This window comes from Kryptolebias marmoratus, linkage group LG3, assembly GCF_001649575.2.
Source record: "Kryptolebias marmoratus isolate JLee-2015 linkage group LG3, ASM164957v2, whole genome shotgun sequence".
NCBI lineage: Eukaryota > Metazoa > Chordata > Actinopteri > Cyprinodontiformes > Rivulidae > Kryptolebias > Kryptolebias marmoratus.
In genome coordinates, this window is record NC_051432.1 from 21,410,134 (window position 1) to 21,434,673 (window position 24,540).

At 37.4% G+C, this 24,540-nt stretch overlaps 3 protein-coding genes and 5 non-coding genes across 10 annotated transcripts; 7 read left to right on the forward strand and 1 right to left on the reverse strand.

The window, feature by feature from the left end:
- The first annotated feature begins 220 nt into the window (after window positions 1-220).
- LOC112450817 lies at window positions 221-436 on the forward strand. Its single transcript, XR_003039533.1, has one exon. It is a non-coding gene; the product is annotated as a small nucleolar RNA U3 (small nucleolar RNA).
- A 1,270-nt stretch (window positions 437-1,706) lies between these two features.
- Window positions 1,707-1,922, forward strand: LOC112450821. The gene has a single exon (XR_003039537.1). It is a non-coding gene; the product is annotated as a small nucleolar RNA U3 (small nucleolar RNA).
- A 692-nt stretch (window positions 1,923-2,614) lies between these two features.
- LOC112450819 lies at window positions 2,615-2,829 on the forward strand. The gene has a single exon (XR_003039535.1). It is a non-coding gene; the product is annotated as a small nucleolar RNA U3 (small nucleolar RNA).
- A 925-nt stretch (window positions 2,830-3,754) lies between these two features.
- On the forward strand, window positions 3,755-3,969 carry LOC112450818. Its single transcript, XR_003039534.1, has one exon. It is a non-coding gene; the product is annotated as a small nucleolar RNA U3 (small nucleolar RNA).
- Window positions 3,970-4,782: 813 nt separating this feature from the next.
- On the forward strand, window positions 4,783-4,998 carry LOC112450820. Its single transcript, XR_003039536.1, has one exon. It is a non-coding gene; the product is annotated as a small nucleolar RNA U3 (small nucleolar RNA).
- A 957-nt stretch (window positions 4,999-5,955) lies between these two features.
- vps37a (VPS37A subunit of ESCRT-I) lies at window positions 5,956-13,391 on the forward strand. Of its 2 annotated transcripts, none has more exons than XM_017425572.3 (12): window positions 5,956-6,415; window positions 7,602-7,676; window positions 7,999-8,116; window positions 8,767-8,870; window positions 9,090-9,312; window positions 10,252-10,322; window positions 10,434-10,561; window positions 10,668-10,726; window positions 10,813-10,881; window positions 11,513-11,656; window positions 11,778-11,866; window positions 12,014-13,391. In XM_017425572.3, exons 1-11 carry the CDS (start codon window positions 6,309-6,311, stop codon window positions 11,856-11,858), a joined length of 1,179 nt encoding a protein of 392 aa, XP_017281061.1. In that variant the 5' UTR covers window positions 5,956-6,308; the 3' UTR covers window positions 11,859-11,866; window positions 12,014-13,391. The 2 variants fall into 2 exon arrangements, with proteins under 2 accessions (XP_017281061.1, XP_017281060.1); XM_017425571.3 differs by having other exon boundaries at window positions 5,957-6,415; window positions 9,087-9,312.
- A 564-nt stretch (window positions 13,392-13,955) lies between these two features.
- On the forward strand, window positions 13,956-17,814 carry nsmce1 (NSE1 homolog, SMC5-SMC6 complex component). 2 transcript variants are annotated; one of them, XM_017425624.3, is made up of 8 exons: window positions 13,956-14,072; window positions 15,158-15,277; window positions 15,434-15,555; window positions 15,659-15,736; window positions 15,939-16,085; window positions 16,978-17,094; window positions 17,328-17,454; window positions 17,645-17,679. In XM_017425624.3, exons 2-8 carry the CDS (start codon window positions 15,160-15,162, stop codon window positions 17,677-17,679), a joined length of 744 nt encoding a protein of 247 aa, XP_017281113.1. In that variant the 5' UTR covers window positions 13,956-14,072; window positions 15,158-15,159. The 2 variants fall into 2 exon arrangements, with proteins under 2 accessions (XP_017281113.1, XP_037830540.1); XM_037974612.1 differs by lacking the exon at window positions 13,956-14,072 and having other exon boundaries at window positions 15,160-15,277; window positions 17,645-17,814.
- Window positions 17,815-18,559: 745 nt separating this feature from the next.
- LOC108241479 (trace amine-associated receptor 13c-like) lies at window positions 18,560-19,574 on the reverse strand. Its single transcript, XM_017425630.2, has one exon. The coding sequence runs from the start codon at window positions 19,572-19,574 to the stop codon at window positions 18,585-18,587; it is 990 nt and encodes a 329-aa protein (XP_017281119.1). The 3' UTR covers window positions 18,560-18,584.
- Between the last annotated feature and the right edge of the window lie 4,966 nt (window positions 19,575-24,540).

Here is a 24,540-nt window from a genome sequence, read left to right on the forward strand (position 1 = left end):
AACGGACATGATGGTTCTCGCAAAGCATTCTGGGTATGAAGTAGAGTTTAAAAAATAAACTAACATTTTTAGGAACTGACTTAACTGAAGTGTTACTTATAGGGGTTTTGTAGTTTTATATTGTAGTTTAGTCGTTGTGTTGGGTACGTTTGGTAATACAAACCCTGACTGACATTGGTTGTTCTGGGAATCACTCTCTGTGTGTTGACGGTTGATCGTTAAGACTATACTTTCAGGGATCATTTCTATAGTTTCTAACTTGAGAAATGTGTTTCTAAAGTGTTTGGTCTCGCCAACCACGATGATGAGTCGTGATATTCTCCTCTGAGCGTGAAGCGGACAGAGATTAATGATTCATATCATATGATCTCTGTCTTTGATGATCGTTCGTTGTTTCTTCTTGGAGCAATGGGGAGGGGAATATGATCAGAGTGGTTGTTCTATCCTGTCAGGGAAAAAAGTCATGGAGCAAATATAGTTTTCAAGCGTATATCATAACTTACTGATGAAGTACTCATCTCTGCGGTGACGCCTGCTGGTCAAGAGTAGTAATTACAGCCACTATCACTTTAATTAGATCTCAACGGGGGTGTCTACTATTGTTCTGTTTTGACTGATATGACAAACATCAGTGTCTAGGAGGTATGGCTGAAAGTCTGTAAGGGCATCTCTACAACGTGCTTATGTGCTATAAGTACATCCTATTAGGATATAACAGTCTAATAGGTTATAATTTTTATTTTAGTTATGTAAACAGGCATTTGATGTTTACTCTACTAGAATGACCAGCAGGGTGGTAAGCTGAGGTGCTGCACACTCATGAAGATGCTGCAAAATGGAGGTGTTATTTCCAAACACTAACTCTTGCAAGCATAAGAAGCACTGAACACTCTAGAAGAGCTTTGGAATATGTTTTTTTTTTTTTTTTTTAATGCTGGGACTTGGATTAGCCACCGATCAAGTGAAGACGACAAAAAAAAAATTAAAATCACATATTTAGTTGGTGGTGTAATAGAACGCACAATGGAACTGTCTCGTGACATGTGGAACTGTGTTTCAGAACAAATGTTCCATGTTTCAATTTTGCCATCACTACCTGAAAGTAGAACATTTCTATGAGTGAGACACAGTTTAAAACATTTAAATTGACAAAACTGCTTTATAATAGTTAATTTATTTAGCTTTTAACTTGAGAAATGTGCCTTTGAAATACATGATCTTAGTATTCAACATAATGAGTTGTGATGGTCCCTTCTATGCATGAAACAGAAATGATGATTCATTTGATTTTTCTGCCATTGTGAACGTTATGTACTTCTTTATGGATCTAAACCTTTTTGTTCATTTTTGATTAGATCGACACTTATTTAAGTAAATATTGTGTAATTAAGCAGAATCAGTAGAAACTAAAAGATCAAATGAATTTTTAGTTTCTGTAGCAGTGCTGTGCTTACACTGTGCCTGAACACTACAACTTTATATCAGTGATGTCCAGATGAAGCCATGAACCAATATTAAACCACTTCATCAAATTGGGTTCATTTATTTAAACCTTTGTTTCAGCAACAAAAAATAATCTATAGTTTGGTAAATGTGTTCTTTGGCTAACCTGAATAAGTTTTAATATTCTTATATGTGTCTGTGTGAACCCTGAGTGAAGAGGACAGTCCTCTGAGTCAGGTGAAGTTTTGAAGGCTGAGGATGATAAGACTATACTTTCAGGGATCATTTCTATAGTTTCTAACTTGAGAAATGTGTTTCTTAAGAATTTGGTCCCGCCTACCACGACGATGAGTCGTGATGTTTCCCTCTGAGTGTGAAGCTGACAGAGATTAATGATTCACTTCATATGATCTCTGTCATTGATGATTGTTCTTTGCTTCTACCAGGAGCAATGATGGGGGGAACATGATCAGAGTGGTTGCATAGCCTCTAAAATGATAATCTGCTCATGGTAATTGAATTGTTCAGTACTGTTATAATTAAAACATTTGTGCAAATGCTATAAATTTAGCTTTATTTGTGAGCAATTATAAATATATATCATTCAAATATTTAGTAAAGGCAAAAATAATCTCTACACTTATTCCAAATAAAACCTTTTAGTGCCACCTGAAGCAGATCCTGATCATGGTCAAGCCAGAAGTCAGTAAGACTCGTCTGTGAGTGAGACTGAGTTTAAAACATTTTGTAACTAATAAAACTATATTGTAATGAGTCATTTATTTAGCTTCTAACTTGAGAAGCTCGCCTCAGACGTACATGGTCTTACTATTCTAAAGGAGGGGATGTTCCCTTCTGAGCATAAAATGCAAAAATACTGATTCATTTTGTGTTTTTATTTCATTGTGAACATCATTTGCTTCTTCATGGATGGATATAAAAGAGAATTGTAAGGAAACCACATGAACTAATTAGGTTAGAAATACTGAAACTGTTTTTTACTGTTGGCAAGTTAAAATGAAACTCAGTGGTACATTAAATATTCTGTAGTTGTGAATGTTTTGTTTGACTAACCTGAATAAGTTTTAATATTCTTTTATGTTTCTGTGTGAACCCTGAGAGAAGAGGACAGTCCTGTGAGTCAGGTGAAGTTTTGAAGGTTGAGATTGTTAAGACTATACTTTCAGGGATCATTTCTATAGTTTCTAACTTGAGAAATGTGTTTCTTAAGAGTATGGTCTCGCCTACCACGATGATGAGTCGTGATGTTTCCCTCTGAGCGTGAAGCGGACAGAGATTAATGATTTATTTCATATGATCTCTGTCATTGATGGTCGTTCTTTGCTTCTTTTAGGAGCAATGAGGAGGGGGCATGATCAGAGTGGTTCTATCAACCTGTAAATGATAACTATCTCATAATGAACAATTTGGTTAGTGTTAAACCTTGAAGTTAAATGGATTGTGTGAGGGCTGTTAGTTCAGTTTTAACAATAACCAAGTATAAATGTCAAATAGGGAGCAAATTTACTCAGTACACTTTACCCTGTCATTCTCCATGCCTAGAGGACCGCTGTCCTGGATGTTTTGTTTTTTTGCTCCAACACACCTGATTCAAATAGTTTAATTACCTCCTCACCAAATCATTCAAGTTCTCCAGAAGCACGTCCACAAGTCATTCTCTGAAAACAGGTGTTTTGAAGCAAGAACTCATCTAAAACATGCAGGAGAACAGCCACAGAGGAACGTAGTTCAACACGTGTTTCATCCAAACTTTTTCTTTTTTAAAGATGAACTATCAGTGTCACCTCAAGCAGATCCTGATTATTGTGAAGCCTGAAGTGCGTAGGGCACTGCTATGAGTGAGACTGAGTTTAGAACATTTTTAAATTAATAATACCTATAACATAATGAATAATTCCTTCCATTGTGAACATTATTTAATTCTTTATAATTTGATGAAAAACAGAATCTGAACCAATGACAAAGAAGTAAATAATGTTCCCAATGGATGTTTTCGAGTAAAGTGATCTCATGTCTGCAGTGAACCAATTCTTTGACAAATTAGGTGCTGATTGAATAAGAGGTGACACTCAAACACTAAATACACTGAAACAATTTTTTTACTGTTAGCAAGTTCAAACAAAGCTTGATATATATTTAAACTTGTAATGTATTTAAAAAAAACTAGTTTGTTCAATGTTTTGTTTGCCTAACCAGAAAAAGTGTTAATATTTTTATGTCTGTCTGTGTGAACCCTGAGTGAAGAGGACAGTCCTCTGAGTCAGGTGAAGTTTTGAAGGCTGAGGATGATAAGACTATACTTTCAGGGATCATTTCTATAGTTTCTAACTTGAGAAATGTGTTTCTTAAGAATTTGGTCCTGCCTACCACGATGATGAGTCGTGATGTTTCCCTCTGAGCGTGAAGCTGACAGAGATTAATGATTCACTTCATATGATCTGTCATTGATGATCGTTCTTTGCTTCTACCAGGAGCAATGATGGGGGGGAACATGATCAGAGTGGTTGTATTAACATGTAAATAATATTTAATCACTGAATTAATCAGTGGCAAGTCTTGTAGGACAGCTGTAAATTTAGCTTTAGGTCTGAACAAGTATTTACTTAGAAGCAAATATAGTTGGAACACTTAAAATAATAAATAAGACCTTTAGTGCCTCCTCAAGCAAGACTCTCATTATAGCGAAGCCTGAAGTCAGTAAAACTCATCTGTGAGTGAGACTGAGTTTAAAACGTTTAGAAACTAATAAAACTGTAATATAATAAGTATTTTTTAAGTTTTTATTCTGAGAAATGTGTCTTTGAAGTGCATGGTCTCACTATTCAAAAAGGAGTTGTGATGTTCCCTTCTGAGTATATAATACAAAAATAAGGATTCGTTTTGTGTTTTTCTGTAGTTGTGAACATTTTTTGCTTCTTTGTGAATCAAATAAAAAAAGAATTGTACAAAACCTGTCTAAAATACCAAACACAGTTTTCATGTTTTTATCAGTTGTTAATCTCATAAAAAATTGGTAATGACAGAAATTTATCATCATTTAACAAAATCTTTGTAGATATTGTCTGTATGTGTACAAACAGTGATCAGCATGCCTGCAGAGAACCACATTATCTGACAAATTAGGTCAGAAATACTGAAACTGTTTTTTTACTGTTAGCAAGTTAAAATGAAACTCAGTGGTACATTAAATATTCTGTAGTTGTGAATGTTTTGTTTGACTAACCTGAATAAGTTTTAATATTCTTATGTGTCTGTGTGAACCCTGAGTGAAGAGGACAGTCCTGTGAGTCAGGTGAAGTTTTGAAGGTAGAGGATGTTAAGACTATACTTTCAGGGATCATTTCTATAGTTTCTAACTTGAGAAATGTGTTTCTAAAGAGTTTGGTCTCGCCTACCACAATGATGAGTTGTGATGTTTCCTTCTGAGTGTGAAGCTGACAGAGATTAATGATTCACTTCATATGATCTCTGTCATTGATGATTGTTCTTTGCTTCTTCTGGGAGCAATGAGGAGGGGAACATGATCAGAGTGGTTCTATCAACTTGTAAATGGTAATTTGTTTATAATAATTAAAGTAATTATTATAATTAAATGGATTAGATCTGAAAGTGTAGCATTGGGAGTAAGCAAGTATAAATTCTTTGTAAGAAGCAAAGTTAGTCTTTAGATCTTCATCGCAGGAGAGTCAAACTCCAGGGCTAGAGGACAGCTATCCTGGATGCTTTGTGTTTTTTGCTCCAACACACCTGATTCAAATAGTTTAATTACCTCCTCACCAAATCATCAAGTTCTCCAGAAGCAGGGCCACAAGTCATTCATTGAAAACAGGTGTTTTAAAGCAAGAACACATCTAACACATGCAGGAGAACAGCCACAGAGAAACAGAGTTCAACTGATTTGTAAATGACTTTGGTCAACTTTGTATTTATGTGCTATATAAAGAAATAAACTCTGACATACTGTTCAGTTTGCTAGTTGTTGTACATTAAAGATACATCCCCCTCTAAAGGTTTTAAAACACTGAGGTCAATATGTTTTTTTTACTGCCGACTAAAAACATTTGTGACCCATGCTGGGAACAGGAGTCAGAATAAGCATATTGAAATTGAGATTTGCATTAAAATGATGCCATGTACTGATCCCAGTAACTAAAATAGCATTTAATCTTCCTAATCTAACTTTAAATTGACGTTTTAAATGATTGTAGAACATCAATATTGCTCGACCAATTATTTGTAGTTTACAGATCGAAAAGGAGTGGGGAAAAAGTGCATACTTATTTAATCACACCTCTTCTTCAACAATTATTGATTAATATTTATCTAACTTCTTTAATAATATAAACCTTACAAACAGCAAACCATTAAATTATAGATACATTTATATATTATATTATATTTCTATTTCAACGAAGCAAATACAAAATGGATAAACCTCTTATTTTGAAAAATCAATCGAAACAGGAAGTTGCGTTTTACGCAGATTCATTTGCGTAGTACGTAAATAAGTTGCCCAAGCTGTTAGCTGGATTGTTGACTTCCTTCTGCTACCACCTCTTGTTTCAGAAATATAGATGACAGGTCTTCAATAACCTACGAGCGTTTAGAAGTAGAACCGAGCTGATATTTTATCTTCTAAGAAAACAGGATATGACTTCGTAACGCGAATAAAAAGTACGTCTCGAGTGGATAGTCAACCGAGTTCTTGATCGACCAGCTAGCGGCTTAGCACCACAGAGCTCCACTCCGTGTGCTGCTCATGCTCTTTTTCCTCCTCCGGTGACTTCTTCGTTTGGGTTTCACGCTCCGTTACGAAGTTCAGTTCGTGGTTTCTCCGGGAGAGAATGAACTGGTTTTTCCCCCCGTCTAAGGGCTCTGGACCGCTCCCTCTGAACAGCCTCCAACAACAGAGACAGCGTCAGATCGAGTCCCTGAAAGCTGCTCATCCCAGGTAAGATGAACAATGACCTGTCACCCTGAAGCCAGCCTCTGCTGCCGGACACGATCCTCTTAACACCGCCTCATCGAACAGAAAACAGTTTAATTTCCCCTTTAAAAAGTTAGTTTCTCTGTCGGCGAACATACAGAATGTTAATATTATTGTTAGCTTGTTAGCTAACAACTAGCCACCTCGCATTTTAAGTAAACTAATGTATGTAACAGCGAGCTTGTTTTTACTTTCTTTACAAATTTGTTCCGGTTGTTCCATAAATGTGTCAAAGCCAAACTCGGTGGTTTTCCTGAATGTTAATGTTAGCTGTGAATCAGTTACAGTCCCGCTGTCTATTTATAGAGCTGATTACACAAGTTGTAGCTCGCAGCTCATGATCGTGTCCTGTGATTATTCCAGCTTTTATCACGCGTGGAGTTTTAGAAAGAGCTCGTGGAGATTAAAGCATTAGCCTTTGTTTACTAGGAGTTACTACACCTCGGTGACCATCTTGCCTTTGTTTTCAAGTTGGTGCCCACAGCCTTTGTAAACATTTGACACAACTCTGTCCTAATTTTGACATCTAGATGCAGAAGACTGCAGTTGCTTAAATGCACTGAATGTGTGACGTGATTGGAATTACACAGCTTTTGCAAGAAAACCAGGCTTCTCAGATGCTGTGCATGTGGTTTCTGGGATAGACGTGACAAAGTGAATGTCTCTCTTGTCCTGGCAGTGATTTTAAAGCAAAACAGTGCAGCATATTTAGGTCTCAACTTGAGCAATTTAAAGGTTTCTATGTCGTTTTTAAATGGTTGCATATGCTTCTAAACCTTTGGTTAGTGTATGTAATACAGTGTTATATGCTTGAAATGTAAAGAATCTTTCTAAAGCTTACGCTACATATTATGAATCCTCTGCTGACATATTATTAACCATCTATCTCTGCATTAACTCTTGTCTTAAAATCTTACCCTATGCATATTTACTACACAGCTACACACAAATGTTTTATAACACTTTTTGTCACACTGTTGACATTTAAGGCATGTTTTTGTAATTTTTTTCCCCCTCCTTTTTTCTCAAATAAATTATAAATATTTGCCGGTGATAGAGGTTTCATGCTTTTTATACATGTGCAGACCATGATCAGTGATTTTAAACTACTGGTTGTGACATTTATTTACTTATTTTGCTCCCCCCACAGCCTTGCAGAGATCCAGAAGGATGTTGAGTACAGAATACCGTTTACAATCAACAATTCCACCATTAATGTTAACATGTGAGTACATCTTTTGACACACAGTCGCAGTGCAAGATGAGCTGCTTCTTCTGTTTCTAATTAAGTTAAACTTTGGTTAGAAATCTATTTGATGATTAAACTAAGATTCCTTCAAGTTATACACGACTGGCTTCTCCGGTCCCATTTCTGACTCCTGTTAATATTTAAGAACTCACTTTTCTAAAATATATAGCGTCTGTTTCATGCAGTATCTCCCACCTGATGGGTTGCTTGTTTGGAAATATTTAAGTCATCTGTGCAGTCTTAACTTACGGCTTGTAACACAAGCTTGTCTTGCCTTTTTTTTTTGTTGTTCCTCCAGTTTGCTGCCTCCTCAGTTCCCTCAGGACAAGCCGGTGGTCACTGTTTACCCCCCTGTTGGGCATCATTTAATAGACAGCAATAATGGCACAGTGATTACCAGCCCCCTCATCACTAATGTGAGTAGCTGCCTTGGGTCAAAAAATGTGCTGTTCTAGATGTGCGATATAAAACATTCAAGAAAGTCTTAGGAATATGGTTCGATAGGCAGCTCCAGCGTCTGCTAATGTGCACACAAAAAGCTTTGTGCTTTTTTCTGTTTATGCAAGAATCTGCAGCGGCAGCATTTGGCAAATTTAAGGGAAATATTGCAAAGTGTAACACCTGATAGTCAGATAATGTGTAATCTGACTAAAAGTGAAACTAAAATGCGAAAGTCAAAATAAGATGGTCCACAGAAGAGTGAGATTCATGGGAACAAGATAATGAAAGTTTTTGCTTTTTCAGAACATTTCCGCTGCATCTTCAGATCCTCCTTTCAGTGACAAAATATTTGTTTATGGTATTACTTTATATTTAGTTTGGACAACCAGTCGTATCCAGGTGTAAATTAATTTAATTTAATCTTTGTTTTTTTTTTTGTCAAACTAGTATTCATAAATTAATCTACTTCAACACAGTCCTGTGAGGAATAACATGATGTAAATTAGAAAAATAGATTTCACATCAACCAAGTTTTGCATATTTCTTCCTATATTCTTTAAACTAAAGTTTGTCTTGTGCGAAAACATCAGCTTGCTTCTTTTTCCTCTACCTGTGTGTGTTGTAGTTTGGGATGCACTCAGATCTGGGTAAAGTCATTCAGAGTCTGCTGGACGAGTTCTGGAAAAGTCCTCCTGTCTTGATGACCTCCGGACCTGCAGGCTTTCCGTTGTGAGTGTCCACCTGCTTACACTAAGAGGATTTAAAATCTTTTCTTTATACCTTTATGTGATCTGCAAACTTCATTTTATTTACAGTAGTTTGCTGAAGCTGTTTATTATTTGGTTAATATATTTTTCTACATATAATAGATATTTTGAGATTTTTGAACATATATTATATTTATATTTTAATATAATTATATTTTATATAATTTTCTTCCCACAGCAGTATGTACAAGCCATCAGGCATGACTCCTTACCCCTCCCAGGCTTTCCATTATGGTCCTCGCCATGTTGGTCCCAGTCAGACGCCACCTCCAGGTTCCTGTCCAGCTCCGTCACCCGCCCCCATGCCTCACCCAGGGGCCGACATTGCTCATGGGCCCCCTCGAGCTCCCGCATACGGACTCCTAACTGACCTGCCAGTACCTGTACCGACCGGAGACTCACAGGTACGCAGCCTTATGATTATTGCACACGAGTCCAATCTCAAACAAACAGATGAAGATTCAAGTTTTTAGAAACAAAGAAACATAAATTTATTTTTTAGCTCTGTTAGTTTTTAACATGATGAACAAATTCTCTCAGCAAGACAAAAGTTTGGCAGTTAAAAGTGCATTAGATTCACCTAATCAATGAGTCACTCAATTGATAAGGTTCTCTGAAGGACTACACCACAGACAGACCAAATCACTCCACACTTTTAACCCTTTAAAAATGGAAAAACTGATTTGGTTCAGACTTTCCACTTGGGTATTACATAACTGGGTTAAAATCTAAAATAAAGTGGATTTAGCTTGAAAATCTGAGTAAGCAAGGATGGTGTTTGTGCCAATTCAGAGCTGTTTTTTAAACCTTGCCCTGGCTTCTTTAATGTCACATTCATATGGAATCTGTTCTGGGTTTTTTGTTGCTTCCTTTTGAGTTAAGCAAATTAGATTCTTTACTGGCTCTGGATTTTCCGGTCGGTCTCCACATCCCCTGACTTTGACATAAGCAGTAACAGAGAAGCGTTTGTGCTGGAGCACCAGTTTTCTTGGCCTGCAGCCAGACTATAGGTGGATGAAACAGAGAACTAGTTATAAATTAGTCACTGGCTCTAAACTAGCTCTAAAACTGCTTTTTGAGAAAAAAAAAGGGGGGGGGGGGCGAGGGCACAGTGGTTTTCTTGACAATCAATTAAAAAAAAACATACCAGATGGATCCAGATTAATCAAAAATAATTCTGTCATGCATTCTTATCAGGGTTTTCATTTGAACAAAGTGTAATTTTTTAACAGTTTATCTGGTTATATATAGGAAATAAATAACCTTTAAAAGAATAGTAACAGTTATCAGGAAGGATATTATATTTCTCTCTAAAAACAGAGTGTAAGCTGCATCTCTTTCAGGCAGGGCTGAATGGACACGTGTACAAGATGCCTGAGATTCCCGAGTCTTTTCCTGAACTCTGTGACATGAGGTAAAGTATCCCAAACATCAGTTTAGCATGTCTTTGACAGCTTATTATTAACTTACAATGTAAAAGTATCCCAATCATCGTTTCTGTATTTTCTGCTCCCGCCCCTCTCAGTTTGACTCAGTTGTCGGAGATGTCCGAAAATGAGAACGTTTTGCTGGAGTTTTTTGTGGGTTTGCCACAACTCAAACACGTCGCCACCGATAAAGAAGAGTTCATCACTAATATAGTGGAGATGGCGAGTAAGTTCCTCTCATGTCCCACCCTGGACAGCAGACCACCGTAGTCGGTCGCATCAGAAAAAAAAAAAAAACGTTGATTTTTGTGGCGCTTTCTTGTCATTTGTAGAAAAAAACCTTCAGATGGAGCCCCAGCTGGAAGGAAAAAGACAAGAGATGCTCTACAAGGTCAGCGCTTGTAAAAGCATAACAAACACATTCCCTCTATTGTCGGGTTACTCATTCTGTGTGTTTTCTGTCTGCTGTGTGGACAGTACGAACAGCTGACTCAGATGAAGTCAGCCTTTGAAACAAAGATGCAGAGACAGCACGAACTCAGTGAGGTAAATATCAGCACTCATCACATCATTTCAAATAAATACCTGAATCTGATGCATATTTTGGACTGAGGTCTCTGAGAAGCTTGTTGCATTCTCTATTTTTACGAGACAAACACAGTTTTAGTTGTTTTAGTAGTAGCCATAAATGGAAGCTGAACTTTTAGTTGAAGCTTAGCGTAACTGATGAGTCAGTATCAAGACTATTAGGCAATAAAATACAAAAAGAAAAGCATCTCTTAGCACACACAAGGACTTGTTGAAGATCTTTGTTTTTATTGTTTAGACTTCAACTCCGAATCAAACTATTTCTAATAAAAAATGGAACATAAGTTATAATTCACATGTTATAGAGAAATGTTTCAAAGATGATCAGCATTTAGCCTGTACATAAATGGGTATTTCATACATGTATGCAAAGAATCAAGTTCATATGATTGCTAAATGGTCACCTACAGAAAGCCTCAAATACACAACATGCAGCAAACAGAACAAACATGCAAAGTTATAAAAAGTACAAAATAATGAAAGAAATATTAAGTTTTTTAAAAAATTCAAAGATGAAAGAAAGTAATATTTAAGAGGGGGGAAAAAAACAAGTATGTTTTCTGATTTTCATGTATTTCTCCCCCACTAGAGTTGCAGTTTAAGCACTCTACAGGCCCGGTTAAAAGTTGCAGCCCACCAAGCTGAGGAGGAGTCGGAGGAGACGGCCGAAAACTTCCTCGAGGGACGCATCGACATCGACGAGTTCCTGACAACCTTCATGGAAAAAAGAACAGTAAGAAAAGTTTGAATGTGTTTGTGTACATTACAGTCGCAACTTCAATCCACTGAGTCTGGAACATTTTTTTGGAACGTATCTTGTTGGAAAGTAAAAGATGTGTTAATGTTTTGTGCAGCTTTGCCACAGCAGAAGGGCCAAAGAGGAGAAGCTGCAACAGTCTATAAACACACATGGACAGTTTCCTCCCAGTCACTAAAACACAGGGTAAAGGACGTACACACTGTCACATGCAAGAAAATACACAATCCTGTCCAATTATTGTCACTTATTTCCTCTGTTCGGTGAGATAAATCTGATTCGTCCTCTCGTCTGTTTATATTCACCTTTTCTCTTCATATGTTTGGTCCTCAGGTTTGGTGTTTTTTCAGCGAACCGCTGCCAACTGATAAAAGACTTTACAGGGGGTCGAAAGCACACAGAGTCAACGACGGGCACTTTGGAGAAACAGCAAGATGGTGATGGCAAAGCTGGGCTAAAAATACTTTAAAAAAAATAAACCCCCGAAATTTATCTAAAGAGGCCAAAAGTGGGGCAATAAACAACACATCCCTGGAAAATCCAGTCCCATCACTAATGATTGGAACACATTGTGGATAATTTTCTGAGAGTGGAGAGCAGAGTTTAGTTTCATTCTGGGGTTTCTGTCCCACCCCTCAGAGGACACCTGCACTTATCAAACTGACGCAAACATGTTCTGAACAAGGTGCAAATGCTTCGCACACAATTACCAGATGTACATTTCTTTAAGGTTGCGTTAAGATAAAAAAAAGAAATGCTACAGTTGGTGTTTGTACTGTCCATCTCTGATATCATTTTCCCAGTCCTCGGAGGCCGCCTTTTCTACTTCACAAAGATGCTGTGCAACGATTGCACGTTATTTATTCTGTTCGTTTTGGAAAGAGTGTTTTTGATTGTTTTGTTTTTTTTTAACGTGGATCACATGACAAGGAGTCATAACGAGAAGATAATTTGTCTTAAGGAATTCATGGTTACAAGTTAAGTTTTAGAGATGAAGAATTTAAGCAAAGACAGTTCAGTGTTGACAGGAGACATTTGACTTGAGCTCTTTGAATTAAAACTGTACTTTTAACTGAGAGAATCTGTTCTTTATGATAGAAAGGGTTTTGATTTACACTGAAAGTAAATCCTAAACACAGTCTTTTTTTCAGTGTTTGCATAGACAATAAATTCATTTAAATACAAATGGTAGAAAATAACGGCAACAACTTATTTGATATACATTTTAGGAAAAGGTTGTTTTAAAATCAAAGGAAAGCAGATAAAATAATGTACACCAGTTGTGTCTTGAGTTACTATATTTTAAGTTGTCTCCTCTTTATTGAACATCTTACAACAGCATTAGTCATGTCAAACCAGAATACTCTTATCCATGTGTTTTTTCTTTTTGTTTGTCAGTTCTTTTTTCATTCTTTTACTTTAATTTATTTATGCTGCAAACACACTGACCACCAGTTTTCCATGATATACACAGCAATGGCAACTTGGCTGCTTTCTGATACTTTTTGAACTGAAACTTGGTGATGAAAAGCCTCAAAGGAAATGGGATAATGTTGAGAAGTATTAGGTAAAATGCTGCAGTAAAGCTTAGTGGCATCGAATACTGTATTTAAATGTTAATAATAGGCTATATTATAATCAAAGACTCAGACACCTTGTATCATATGTTCTTATTTAATTTGCTAGATTAATAAAGCCTTTCAGAATAAGTCTTGTTGATGTTCTTTTTGACCATATTAATGCATTTTTAACAATAATTCACAAGGCTTAGTCTTTAAAATTTGTGGCTACAGTCTTGTTTCATTGTAAGCTATGAATTATTTGCTATGAACTATAAGCCTGGTAGTAACGTACAGTGGAATTGTTTTTATCCTACAAGTTGAAAATACTTCAGCCTATCACAGTTGTAAGGTGGCAAGAAACGGTGCACCTTGGACATTGTAGGTTGAGCTCATGGTCAATACAGAGGGACGCAAAACACTCGTGAAAATTCAGATTAAATCCTACAGTCAATTCAGAGTCACCAAAAGAACCTAAAATCCGGATCAGTTCATGTCAAGTCCACACAGAAAATAGTTTTGTATCAAATCTGGGATTTTTTTTACACCCCCTTAAAACATTAAACAGTAAACTGCACAATTTCTATGTATAAAATTAAGTAAATTAGGAGAATAGATTCAGAAATATTCTCAGGTAATCTAAAACCAACTAAAAAAAAAAAGACTAACAAGCTAAGGGATTTATTTTTCAAATAACTGCGGATTATTGGCGCATGCGCACAACCCTCCCCGGCAGCAGGGGGCGCTTTTCCCGCCCACCATCGATCCACTAAACGGGAAATGTTCAAGAACAACAACAACGGAAGAAGCGCCGCGCAGGAGAAACAGGGCAGGTAAATTAAATTTTCACTCAGTATAAAAAGTTTGTCTGCAGCTCCTTTTGTACAAGTGGCGCTAAAGATGAATAAATAAACAAACAACTTAGATTCACTGTGTCCTCAGCGGCTACAGACAGTAAACGGTTAGCTAACGTTGGAGCCATTATAACTTTAATGTTTAATCACTCCACAAATTTATTAAACCAGAGACGAAAACGCATTTGAAAATGTCAGTCCACACTTTAGCTTTTACTTTAAACGAGTTTATAGGTGTTTAACAAACCTGATGCAGAAATGTCACATAGCACTCAGAATAATGTTTATAAAACTGAGTCCAATCAGTTTATGCTAAGCAACCAACATCTCACGTGATAAGCATGGTCTTCGAAGTGTTTTAGTTATTATTTTTTCTGAAATAAACATCATGTGTAAAGGTGCAAACCTGTTATGCAGCACTAAACATAATTTTCTTTTCCCAGTCACATCTATAGATCCAGTTTTTATCAAAAGAGAGCCACTTCAGCACTGCAAAGTCAAGCAGTCTATTGGTTTAACACTATAAAATTAGTATTTCATTATATCTGAAAGGTTTGATTAAGGGTTGTATTAAAATGACTTAAGTGGGGAATTTTCAAAAACAGGGAGGTGAAGAGCTAAAATACTATACATCTGTTTAGAGTTACTTTTTTAAAACTGCATACTGTATTGTTCTCATGGCAGAATAGAAAATTAACAATGTAACAGTCTGTACTCACCATCAGTCAATGATCAATTCAGTATTTTTGACATTTCAATCAACCGAAAATGTAATAATCTGTTTCCTAAGTTTACTGGGTTTAATGTGGATATCAGGTATGTTTTTTTTTTGCTGAAAATGACATGAGATCATCTCCATGAACATAAAAACACATTACCGTGTTTTCCTGAGTAAACTGAAGCAGCAAATGTGACTGAGCTCACCTGTTTCTCCTCGCAGTCTGCAGGAACTCGTATCTGTAAATGTTTCATAACCGTGTCAGTTTTGGTTCAGGAGCGATCCCTGTTGTGAATAGTTTTATTTTTTTTCTGTTTGTAGTAAATTAAAGATTATTGGTCCACAGACATGTCACGGCAGCTGGGAGACGGCCATCGGAGGTTCCTGCAAACCATGATGGGCGTTTACATCATCGATGAGCTCAAAGCAAAGGCACTTTATCAGTACTGCTGTGAAACATTTAAGAGTGAGTAACTTTTCTGCACATGCAAACATTCACTGGTGTAAAATAGTCAAACAGGGAACAGTTAGTGGTGATTCCCGAATAACAGGATTAGCTTTGCCTCTTGACTCAGAAGAATAAAACGAATAAAGAAATTTTTTCACAATACTTTTCTTGCAGTGCAGTGTGCTGCTGACAGACTGGATGAATTCATTGAAACCATCAATCTGAAGCTGCAGCCGATGTTCATGCAGGTCAGGAAAGGGATGTCTGAGGAAAATGGCCACCAGTACTACGCTCTGGTGAGTGGCTTTAACTGCAAAGACGCCTGCAGAGTTGGGCCTTTTCCTTCAATGGAAACCACCCGTTCAGTGCGTCACGGCGTCATTGTCTGATTCTGTCCAGGTGAACACGGCGGAAACGGATATCACCAGGATGACGTCAGATTATGCTGATAACGAGCTGGAGTTGTTCAGGAAAACGGTGAGTTTAATGTCAAGCGGTTTTTACAGGACAACTTCTGCGTGCATTTTTAAAGGTTGTTCTAAAACACCGATATTTACTCAGAGATTACTACAGACTAGTTCTTATACGCTTGATGTAATGTTTGGTTATTGGACCTGTGAGTACTGAGCTCCTCCAGATAATGTTTTTAACTCTAAAATGGGCTGTGAATCTAACTCAGATGGACCTGATCGTGGGCTCTGAGAAAGGCACCGCCTCCTCCACTGACATCCTGAACAGCACCGACACCATGACCTCGAAGAAGCTGAAGAAGAGTGAAACAGAGCACCTTTTAACTCGTCTTGTGCAAGACAAGTGGCTTTGTGAGGTAAAATTCAGTTTCTCAGCCAAACTTGTACAAAAAGACTTGATTGATGAAACGGTTCAGCCACTTTTACACTGTGAGCTTTAAGACTATCTCTGAGGCCAACTTGTGCTCGGAGCTTGCAGCCTAAAGTCAAAAACCTTTTTCACTTTATTGCCAGGAGGCAGGTTCTGAAGTCTCTTACGACAAGGTTTTAAGATCTTCACTAACTCTCAGAATCGTCAGCTCTTATTACCTCAGGTGTACTTTTGTTAAACTGAGCAGGTCATCTTGTACGAAGAGACGGATGATTGTCGGCACAATTTCAAACCTTGAACCTTGTTCTTTGTCATCTGAGGTTCAGCTCTTTTGAGTAACCAGTTTTGTGCAAACAGATTTAATAATAATATCTCACAACTGATTCCTGCAGAAGATAAATGATTCAATTCAGAAAATTCACACAGTTCAGGTAAATTAAAAATTAAAAACAGTTTAGCTGGTCTATAAGATGAACTCGTGATGCTTATATAATCAAAACCATTTCTGTTTTTTAAACTTTATCTCTGTATTAGAAGGCACATGCAGTTTTTTTGTTAAACATATAGATTCAGACAATTGAGACATGTATATTTAATATATTTATTTAAATTTAACAGTAGAGGGAAGCAGATTAAAACCAAATTTGATGTTAAACATTACTGTCATAAATTAGTTTGAGCGTGACTTTGTAAAGATTTTGTCTTCTTAAATCCTCTTGCTGTTAAGAAGAAAATTTAAGACATCTGATCGCAATGATAACATTTATTGTCTGAATTTATTTTCAAAACAGTTTCCTGAGTTATCTAAGCAGTCTTTCTGCCACTCAGTTCCTGTGTTCGGTGTTTAATTCAGCGCTGCGAATCATTTCTAACCTTAGAAACGCGGGGAGTACACTTTGTCCACTCGGTGCATCATAGAGATGGAGCCTTATATCCGGTCGATGTATCAGGACCAAGTCAAGATGTGTCACATCTGCCACAACGTCGCTTTTCAGGTAAATGTCTGAATCGTTTTGTACGACCGGCTGCTTTTAGTTTTTGTGCCCATCTTGCAAATATCTGAAAGAATTCAGGTATTAATTTAAATAAGTCTGCTCTGCAAAGTAAAGTGCCACTGACATTTTGTTCAAATCTGACAGATTTACTGTTTTTGGCTGAACTTAAAAAAGATTGTTTATTTATTGCCTCTTAGTAACTTTTATTTATTTTTTTTTATTTGTTTCTGAAGTGCCAAATCTGTGAGAATCCCTCATGTGGGATAAAAATCCACAACCCGTGTGTGGCCAGGTACTTTAAAGGAAAAATGGAGCCCCAGTGTCCAGCTTGTGACGACTTCTGGCCACATGAAATCCCTGGTATTTATGGCTTCTTTATAAACTCTGTTTGTGCCTTTAAAATATCCACAATAAAAAGATGTTTTAGATTATATTTGGTGAGCAACTTTTACTAAGTAGATTTGTGTAGTGTATGAATGATAAGTTGGTTCAGTTTAAGCCACATATAACATCTTTAAATCTCATATTCTTTCTCTTTATCTTTTTGCAGAAGTTAGAGGACTCCGTTCTCAGTCAAAGAAATGACAACTTCAGCATTCGGTGTGGTTTTTGCTTTTGTTTTTCTTTGTTAAAACTGTTAAATTTTTAACTGGAAGCATGTTAATAATTTTAAATCTATATGTCTTTATTTTTTACACAAATAAACCAGTTTTTGTTTTACTGCTGTGTCATTATTTTGTCAGTTATTTACATCAAAAAGCAAAAAGCAGCATGCTCTTATTTTGGTTTTATTTTCTATCATCACATTAATGTTTCCATTTTTTTCTGTCCTTTTTAGATAATCTTGGTAAAAATGCAACAAGAGCATGAATTATTAGGATAGTAATAACTATTTTTACAACTACCTTTACTTCAACCAAATCTTGAAAGATCACTTTATGAGCACTTTAACACGTTTTTCACAAAGAAATAAATGTTAACCTTTTGTCAGATTCTTAAATTTAGACATAATAATGAAATACATCTGCTTTTATATAGACTAACTCCTACAGTCTAAATGTATAGAGACACTAAATACTCTTATTGAAATGCTTTTTACATAAACCTGTAAAAAAATTAAAACAAGTGCATTTAGGAAGATGTGAGAATGCTGCTTTTATCAAAAAATACATTAAAATGAGTATATTTAGTTCTTCACAAGACCATTAAAAACAACTTTCTTTTTTTTCCTGAACAATGCAAACTTAAGAGGTTGTGTTGCCTGTTAACGTAAATAAAATAAAAACTCAAGCTAAACTTTCAAATCTTTGTCATTATATCTTAATACTTCCCTAAACAGTTACTGATCTAAAATTCCTGCATTGTTTAAGGTCAGGTATAAATTAAATGAAAAGCATTCTGTGTGTTACAAATAAAATATAAAATGTATTGTCAGTAAATCAAACATTATTCACCACGTGTTGCCAGAACAGTTTACATTTGACTCGATTTTAAAATATGTTTGCCTGAAAGGGGTCGTGCTTTAGGATCTTAAGGCTGACAATCAAATAAATAGTTTTTCTAAACCAGGGGTAGAAAAAAGCATAAATCAGTGGGTTCAAACAAGAATTGATGTACAGCATCCAGGACACGACGGCCCAAGATGAGGCGCTGTTTGAGATGTCGTGTCCTGCGAGAGATGGGTAGTAATACGGACAGAAAGTCAGCAGAAACACCAAGATCACAACACCAAGAGTCCTGGCTGCTTTCTTCTCCGATTTCTGCGCGGTGACCTTGACTGAGCCGACCGCAGCAGGTGTGACGTGAGACTGCATGGCGCGAGCCTGGGACACCGCCACAACGAACACCCGAGCGTACAGGATGACAATAACTGAGCACGGGGCGATGAAGGTGAACACGAGGTCGGTGGTCCCGGAGACGTAGCTGATCACCACCAAGCACTCCCCGTAGCAGGAGTTGTATCTGTCTGGCTGCCTGAGATGCTCCTTCAGGATGAGGCCGTTGTAGAGAAGTGAGCAGAACCAGCACAGGCTGACAGACACCTGAATTCGACTGTGGGTGACCTGGGTGGGGTACTGCAGAGGGAAACAAATGGCCACGTAGCGATCAATGGATATGAGCACCATGTTCCCCACAGAGGCTGAGGTGAGCGTGAAGCCGACGATGTAGGACAGAGCGCACATGAGGTTGCCCAGCAGCCAGCAGGGCTCGATGAACCTCACCGTCTCCACAGGCATTACCAGCAGCCCCACCAGGAGGTCTGAGATGGCCAGGGACAGCAGGAGCGTGTTGGTGGGCGTCTGCAGCTCTTTGAAATAAGAGATGGAGATGACCACCAGCAGGTTCAGAGCCACGGTGAGCGCAGCGATGGAGGAGAGCAGCGTGTAGAGGAGGACGGCCTCGGAGCGAGGACGCGTCAGGCCTCTGCAGGACAAGTTCAGGAGCTGAGGGTAGCACAGTTCGGCTCTGTCCGGGTCCATCGTCCAGGACAGAAGACCTGCTGTCTTCACTCAGCTCAAGTCAAGCATACAGGACTTTCTACGAGACATTTATCAGACTCCTTCTCTCTGCTGCATCTGTCTGCCAAATCTTCTCCCTCCTGTCTCACCTTTCATTCCTTGTATCTTTCTTTGTTTGTTTATTTATTCATTTTTGCATCCCCCCTCCTCTACCTCATTGTTGTTTTGCTTTACACACCTCCCCCCCTCCCCTCCTCCCTTTTCCCAAACCTGTTCCATCAGCCTTTTGTATGATGCAAGATTTTGAGCCTCTTGCGGTCTCTAAACTTTGCGAACTTGTGGATTCAGGTTCCAGTCGATAGTTTTGAAATTTTAGAAACCAGTCGTGCTCTAAATCAGCTCTGCAGAAACATGGCCAAGTTCTCCAGACACGAGCTCATCTCAGACAGGCAGTCCAGACGTGTTCTGGGGTCAGACGAGGTCACTTTTCAGCTCGATTTTAAAAAATAGAGATTTGGTTGAGAGCCAAAGGTGAAAAAGACCATCCAGGTTTGAAAAAGCTGCAAGAGGCACTATCATCTGTAAGGAATAAAGTCCTGGTCATGGTCTGATTGCATATTTGTGACAATATCATCAATGTAGAGGTGATTATTGGACCTTTGGAGAGACAATTCTGCATGTGTCTCTTAAATATATTGTATATGTGTTTCACCGATCAGCATGAGCTCTTGTAGTCCTCTGCAGCTGTGTGAAGGCCACTCAGAAGCCGTTTTTAAATGTTCCAAAAGGAGACACATGCAGTGCATTAGAAAATGAAGAGCAGCCACTTCAGGTTCAGGGTCTTATTCATTTCCATACTTAATGTTTTGTTCAAATTAGAGAGCTAAACATTTCTGTTTAGCTGTCTGTTTTTGTTTGAATAGATGCTAAAAGAGAGACAAAAAAAGGCCTTGCTAAAAAAAATTATAGACAAATCCATTATGGTTTGTGTTACCAAAGCATTTTAGAAGAAAACATGTCGCCCAGTGTCAGAGAACATGGTTTAACTTGAAGGTTTTGAGCGACGATACAAAGAAAGCTTCCCAAAACGTGTTTTAAAGAGAACAGTTTGGTTTTATAACAGACAGCATTTACCTCTGAAGTAAATGCTGATGGAAGTGTTTGCAAACCGAAGAGCCTGAACGCTGCAGAGATTAAACATTTAGAGCTTTTATTGTTGCCAGAGGTTGTTAAGAATTCTGTGAATAAGTTTCGAGTTTTTTTTAAATCTCAGTACAGATGTATTTGCACCAGTTTTCACACTTTAAAAAACGTTGCCACCAGCTGTGAAACAGTGGCGAACTATCTTTAACAGATGTTATCTCGCTTGTACTGCTTTTTTAATTTAGTCAAACTTTTGTCCAACTTTCATTGCAGATTTGAGTTTCGACTGTCCTGAAACAGGGTCATTAATGGGGGAAATGGTTGCATCATGTGTTTGTTGTGAACAGGTATCTATTAACACCTTTGACGGGCGTTCGCTCACCTGTGGGTTGATGTGTTATCAGACATCATTACGAGGCGACGTCCCTCTGGTGCCACGCAGGAACAACAACTTTATTGTTCGGTTTTTTGTGTTAATGTATCATCTGAGGAGCTGACAACTTTCCTCTTGTTTTGTTATGAAACAGTTTGTGGATCAGGTCCTAAAAATCTACCTCCAAAATGTTATAAAACAAGTGAATTGTAAATATTTAGGTGTTATTTTATGTATTACAGTATATAAAAGTGCAAAATTCGACTTCAGTTTCTGTTAATTTCATGTTCTGTTGATAGTTTTTCCTCTCCACTCTCACCTGCTGCTCATGTTTAGGACAGTGAATTAATCAAAGTGAAGATTTGGCTGATAAACACCTTTTTAATATGTGATATTTTATAATTACGACCTCCCTGAATCTGGCTGCAGTGATTTGGAAGAAAGTGGGTTGAGTGGGATAGTATAAATCTGAATCTGTAACTGGTCAGAATCAGCTTTAAGACATTTTTCTAATCTGCTGTGATTTAAAACCAATCAGTCATTTAATCTGGAACATTTATAGGTGAAGATAGATATTTTCAGGGGGCCTCCACAGGGAGTCCTCCTCCTCCATCTAACTCTGTCTTCTGTGTCCTCTGTCCTCTGTCCTCACTAGAACTACGTCCATGTCCTCTCTAGCTACATCCGTACAACTCCTGATGTTTAAATAACTTGTTCTCCCAATATAAACACCTCTTAGTTACAACCACTGTAAATTAACCCTGTGTCTAAAAGTCTAGTTTTTATCTAAAGTTAAGTTTGTGAGAAATATATAAAGAGGAAAGATCGAATCAAAGAGTGGAGTTGAAGTATAAATGTGCAGCATGTGCATCTTCAGGATGATGGGTTTGTGATTCTGTGTGGCCCTCACGTGATCCATTCTGACCCGGATCCTGCAGATAATGTTGTGGCTGGATGTTTCTGATTGATCTGAAGCTTGCCCCCCCCCCCACCTCAGAGCAGATCAGAGCAGAGCCGTCTCTGGTTCTGTGATTGACTCTGACGTTTCTGCTCCTGGGAGCTGCTGTGGGAGCCGACAGCGATGTTAGAGGAAGGATTTAATGCTGTCGATAAGAGCTGACTGATCCAATCATGCACAACATAAACCTGCAGGAAAGCCAGACCTGCACAGAACAAAAAGATGCTGTTCTGTTTGGCCCTGAAACGGTCATGCAGATCAGCAGACACTAGAGGGCGCTGTTGGTAAAACATTTCACACAGAGTAAAGAAGCTTCAAATTTAGGAAAACTGCTTTCCTTCATGAAACCCTTTTATTCCTTTTTCTGAATACGTCTTTTTTGTTTTATAACTATGTACACTTTTATAAAAAACACTAAATTTGAAATTAATTTAGTTTTTTGAAAGTTTTCATTGTTTTTTTTTTTTGTTTGCTTGTTTTAGCTTCCTTTAAAAACAACAATAATTTGGAGTTTTCTACATTGTTTTTATCAGTATATTGTTTTACGTGTTTGTCCTGTTAAATAAATAAGTCAAGTAGAACATTTTGCATTTTTCATTTGAAAAATGCAGAGTGAACGCTGGGCGCTCAGTGTCTGCTGAAATGTAAAGAAGAAGCTCTAACTAAGTTGTTAAAGTTAAAATGGACAAAACAAAAGTTCTAATGAGCAGAACAGCAAAAAGCTCAAATCAACAAGACAGCACCTAAAAGTCAGAATGATCAGAACAGCAGCAAAAAGCTTGAACCAGAAGAACCGTGAAAGCTACAAATGAAAAATCTTGGTTAAAAGTGAAACAATAGCTAAAATCTAAAATGTACAAAACTGCAGCTAATTGCAAAAATTGTAGCTAAAACCTAAAATCAGCTAAACTGTTGACAGTCACAAAATAAACATTTTGATATTTGAATAGTTAAAATAGCACAAACTGTAAACAGGAAAACAACTGAGTGAATACTGTTTTTATATAAAGGTTTTGAATTGTTTTATACACTTCTTCTCCTTTTGCCGGACCACTGCTGTAACCAACAAATTGTTCTTAACTCTTCTACCTGCTTAAATAAAAGTTAAATGAAATAAAACAAAATGCACACAATAATATGAATGATATCGCAGTTTAATTATTATTGTAAAGAGCAGAGTTTAAATTACTGCAAAATAGAGACAATAAAACATCTTTAAAGCTGCCAGGATGTCAGAGAGTTAAACATGAACACTCACAAACACTGATTTGACACCTTTTTCTTCAGTCTGACTTTAATTACGTTCACCCGGACTCGGTCTCTGTCAGTCTCCACTTTGATGTCACCCCCTGCCCCTCAAAGGAAAGGTCAAAATAATAAATGTAGTCTGAATTTGTGGGCAGGCCTGGGGGTTTTAACACTGATTTTTGGACGAGTGATCCCCAAAAGGCCCAATGAATTCTTCCAGTGAGGCTCAGCCGAGGAGGAAACACAGCATGAAGTCCTGCTTGAATGAAACGGTTCATCCAGATCTGCTTATGAGCCTTTAACTCACACACCGACTCGTGTTTTCTCTCTTAAATGTGTTCCTTTTGCACCATGTATACACAACTAGTTAAACTCAATAAGCTGCTTGAAACATTTAACTTTTGTTTGAGGACTAATCTGCTCATTCAGGTCAGAAATATGAAGGAGCGAAAACTGTAAATATTAGGTTTGCAGCCTCAGATTGTACATTATCTTACAGTGTTGAAAGTAATTCACAGTAAAGGTGTGTAAATAAGAGAGAATAATTCATTTTTTAAAAAAAAATCTTCATTAGAGGAGAAGGTTTTGTGACGTTACAGCAAAATAATTCAGAATTATCATATTGATCTGAACAAATGGGAAGTTTTATTTTGAATATAAATCTTATTATTTCTTTTTATATGTAAAATATTAAATGTTTGTCCTAACAGACAAACAGTATTGACTTTAAAGTTTTAAGCAAAACTGCTGTGTAATGAGCAGCATGCTGTGAACGACTCCCAGCTCCAAGTAAATCTAATTTTAACCTGATATTTGTAAAATTGGCTGAATTTTAACCATTTCTGTGCAGGCTAGGGTTGATTTGCTGTTGCAGCCATTTTGAATTGGGTTGACTCCAAAAGTTAATCAGCTATAGATGTACATCCAATAATTATCTCATGAAAATTTCATTCTGTGATTCATGAGATATTTTGCTAACAGACAGACTTGTGCATTCTGTTAGTGCTCAGGATATGTGTTGGGAATCAGTCTCAGCTACTACCACACCAAAGTTTAGGTCAAGATCTGTAAAACTGACTGAATTATAGCCATTTTTGTGTTTTTGTAAGGTTAGTTGGATGTGGCAGCCATCTTGAATCAGGTTGACTCCAGAAACAAATAAGATGTAGATGTCCTTCCAACGATAACTTCCTGGAAGATTCATTAAACTCAGTCTGGTGATAAATGGAATATTTTGCTAACAGACAGACACGCAGACATGGGCC

What these genes read in the sequence shown, in the direction of transcription:
- vps37a (XM_017425571.3), top strand. Translation starts at nt 6,309, where the DNA reads ATGAACTGGTTTTTCCCCCCGTCTAAGGGCTCTGGACCGCTCCCTCTG. An exon ending in CCAGCCCCCTCATCACTAAT is followed by an intron (nt 8,117 to 8,766) that starts GTGAGTAGCTGC and finishes TGTGTGTTGTAG; the next exon opens with TTTGGGATGCACTCAGATCT. An exon ending in CCTGAACTCTGTGACATGAG is followed by an intron (nt 10,323 to 10,433) that starts GTAAAGTATCCC and finishes CGCCCCTCTCAG; the next exon opens with TTTGACTCAGTTGTCGGAGA.
- nsmce1 (XM_017425624.3), top strand. Translation starts at nt 15,160, where the DNA reads ATGTCACGGCAGCTGGGAGACGGCCATCGGAGGTTCCTGCAAACCATG. An exon ending in CTGCTGTGAAACATTTAAGA is followed by an intron (nt 15,278 to 15,433) that starts GTGAGTAACTTT and finishes CTTTTCTTGCAG; the next exon opens with TGCAGTGTGCTGCTGACAGA. An exon ending in GCCACAACGTCGCTTTTCAG is followed by an intron (nt 17,095 to 17,327) that starts GTAAATGTCTGA and finishes TTGTTTCTGAAG; the next exon opens with TGCCAAATCTGTGAGAATCC.
- LOC108241479 (XM_017425630.2), bottom strand. Translation starts at nt 19,574, where the DNA reads ATGGACCCGGACAGAGCCGAACTGTGCTACCCTCAGCTCCTGAACTTG.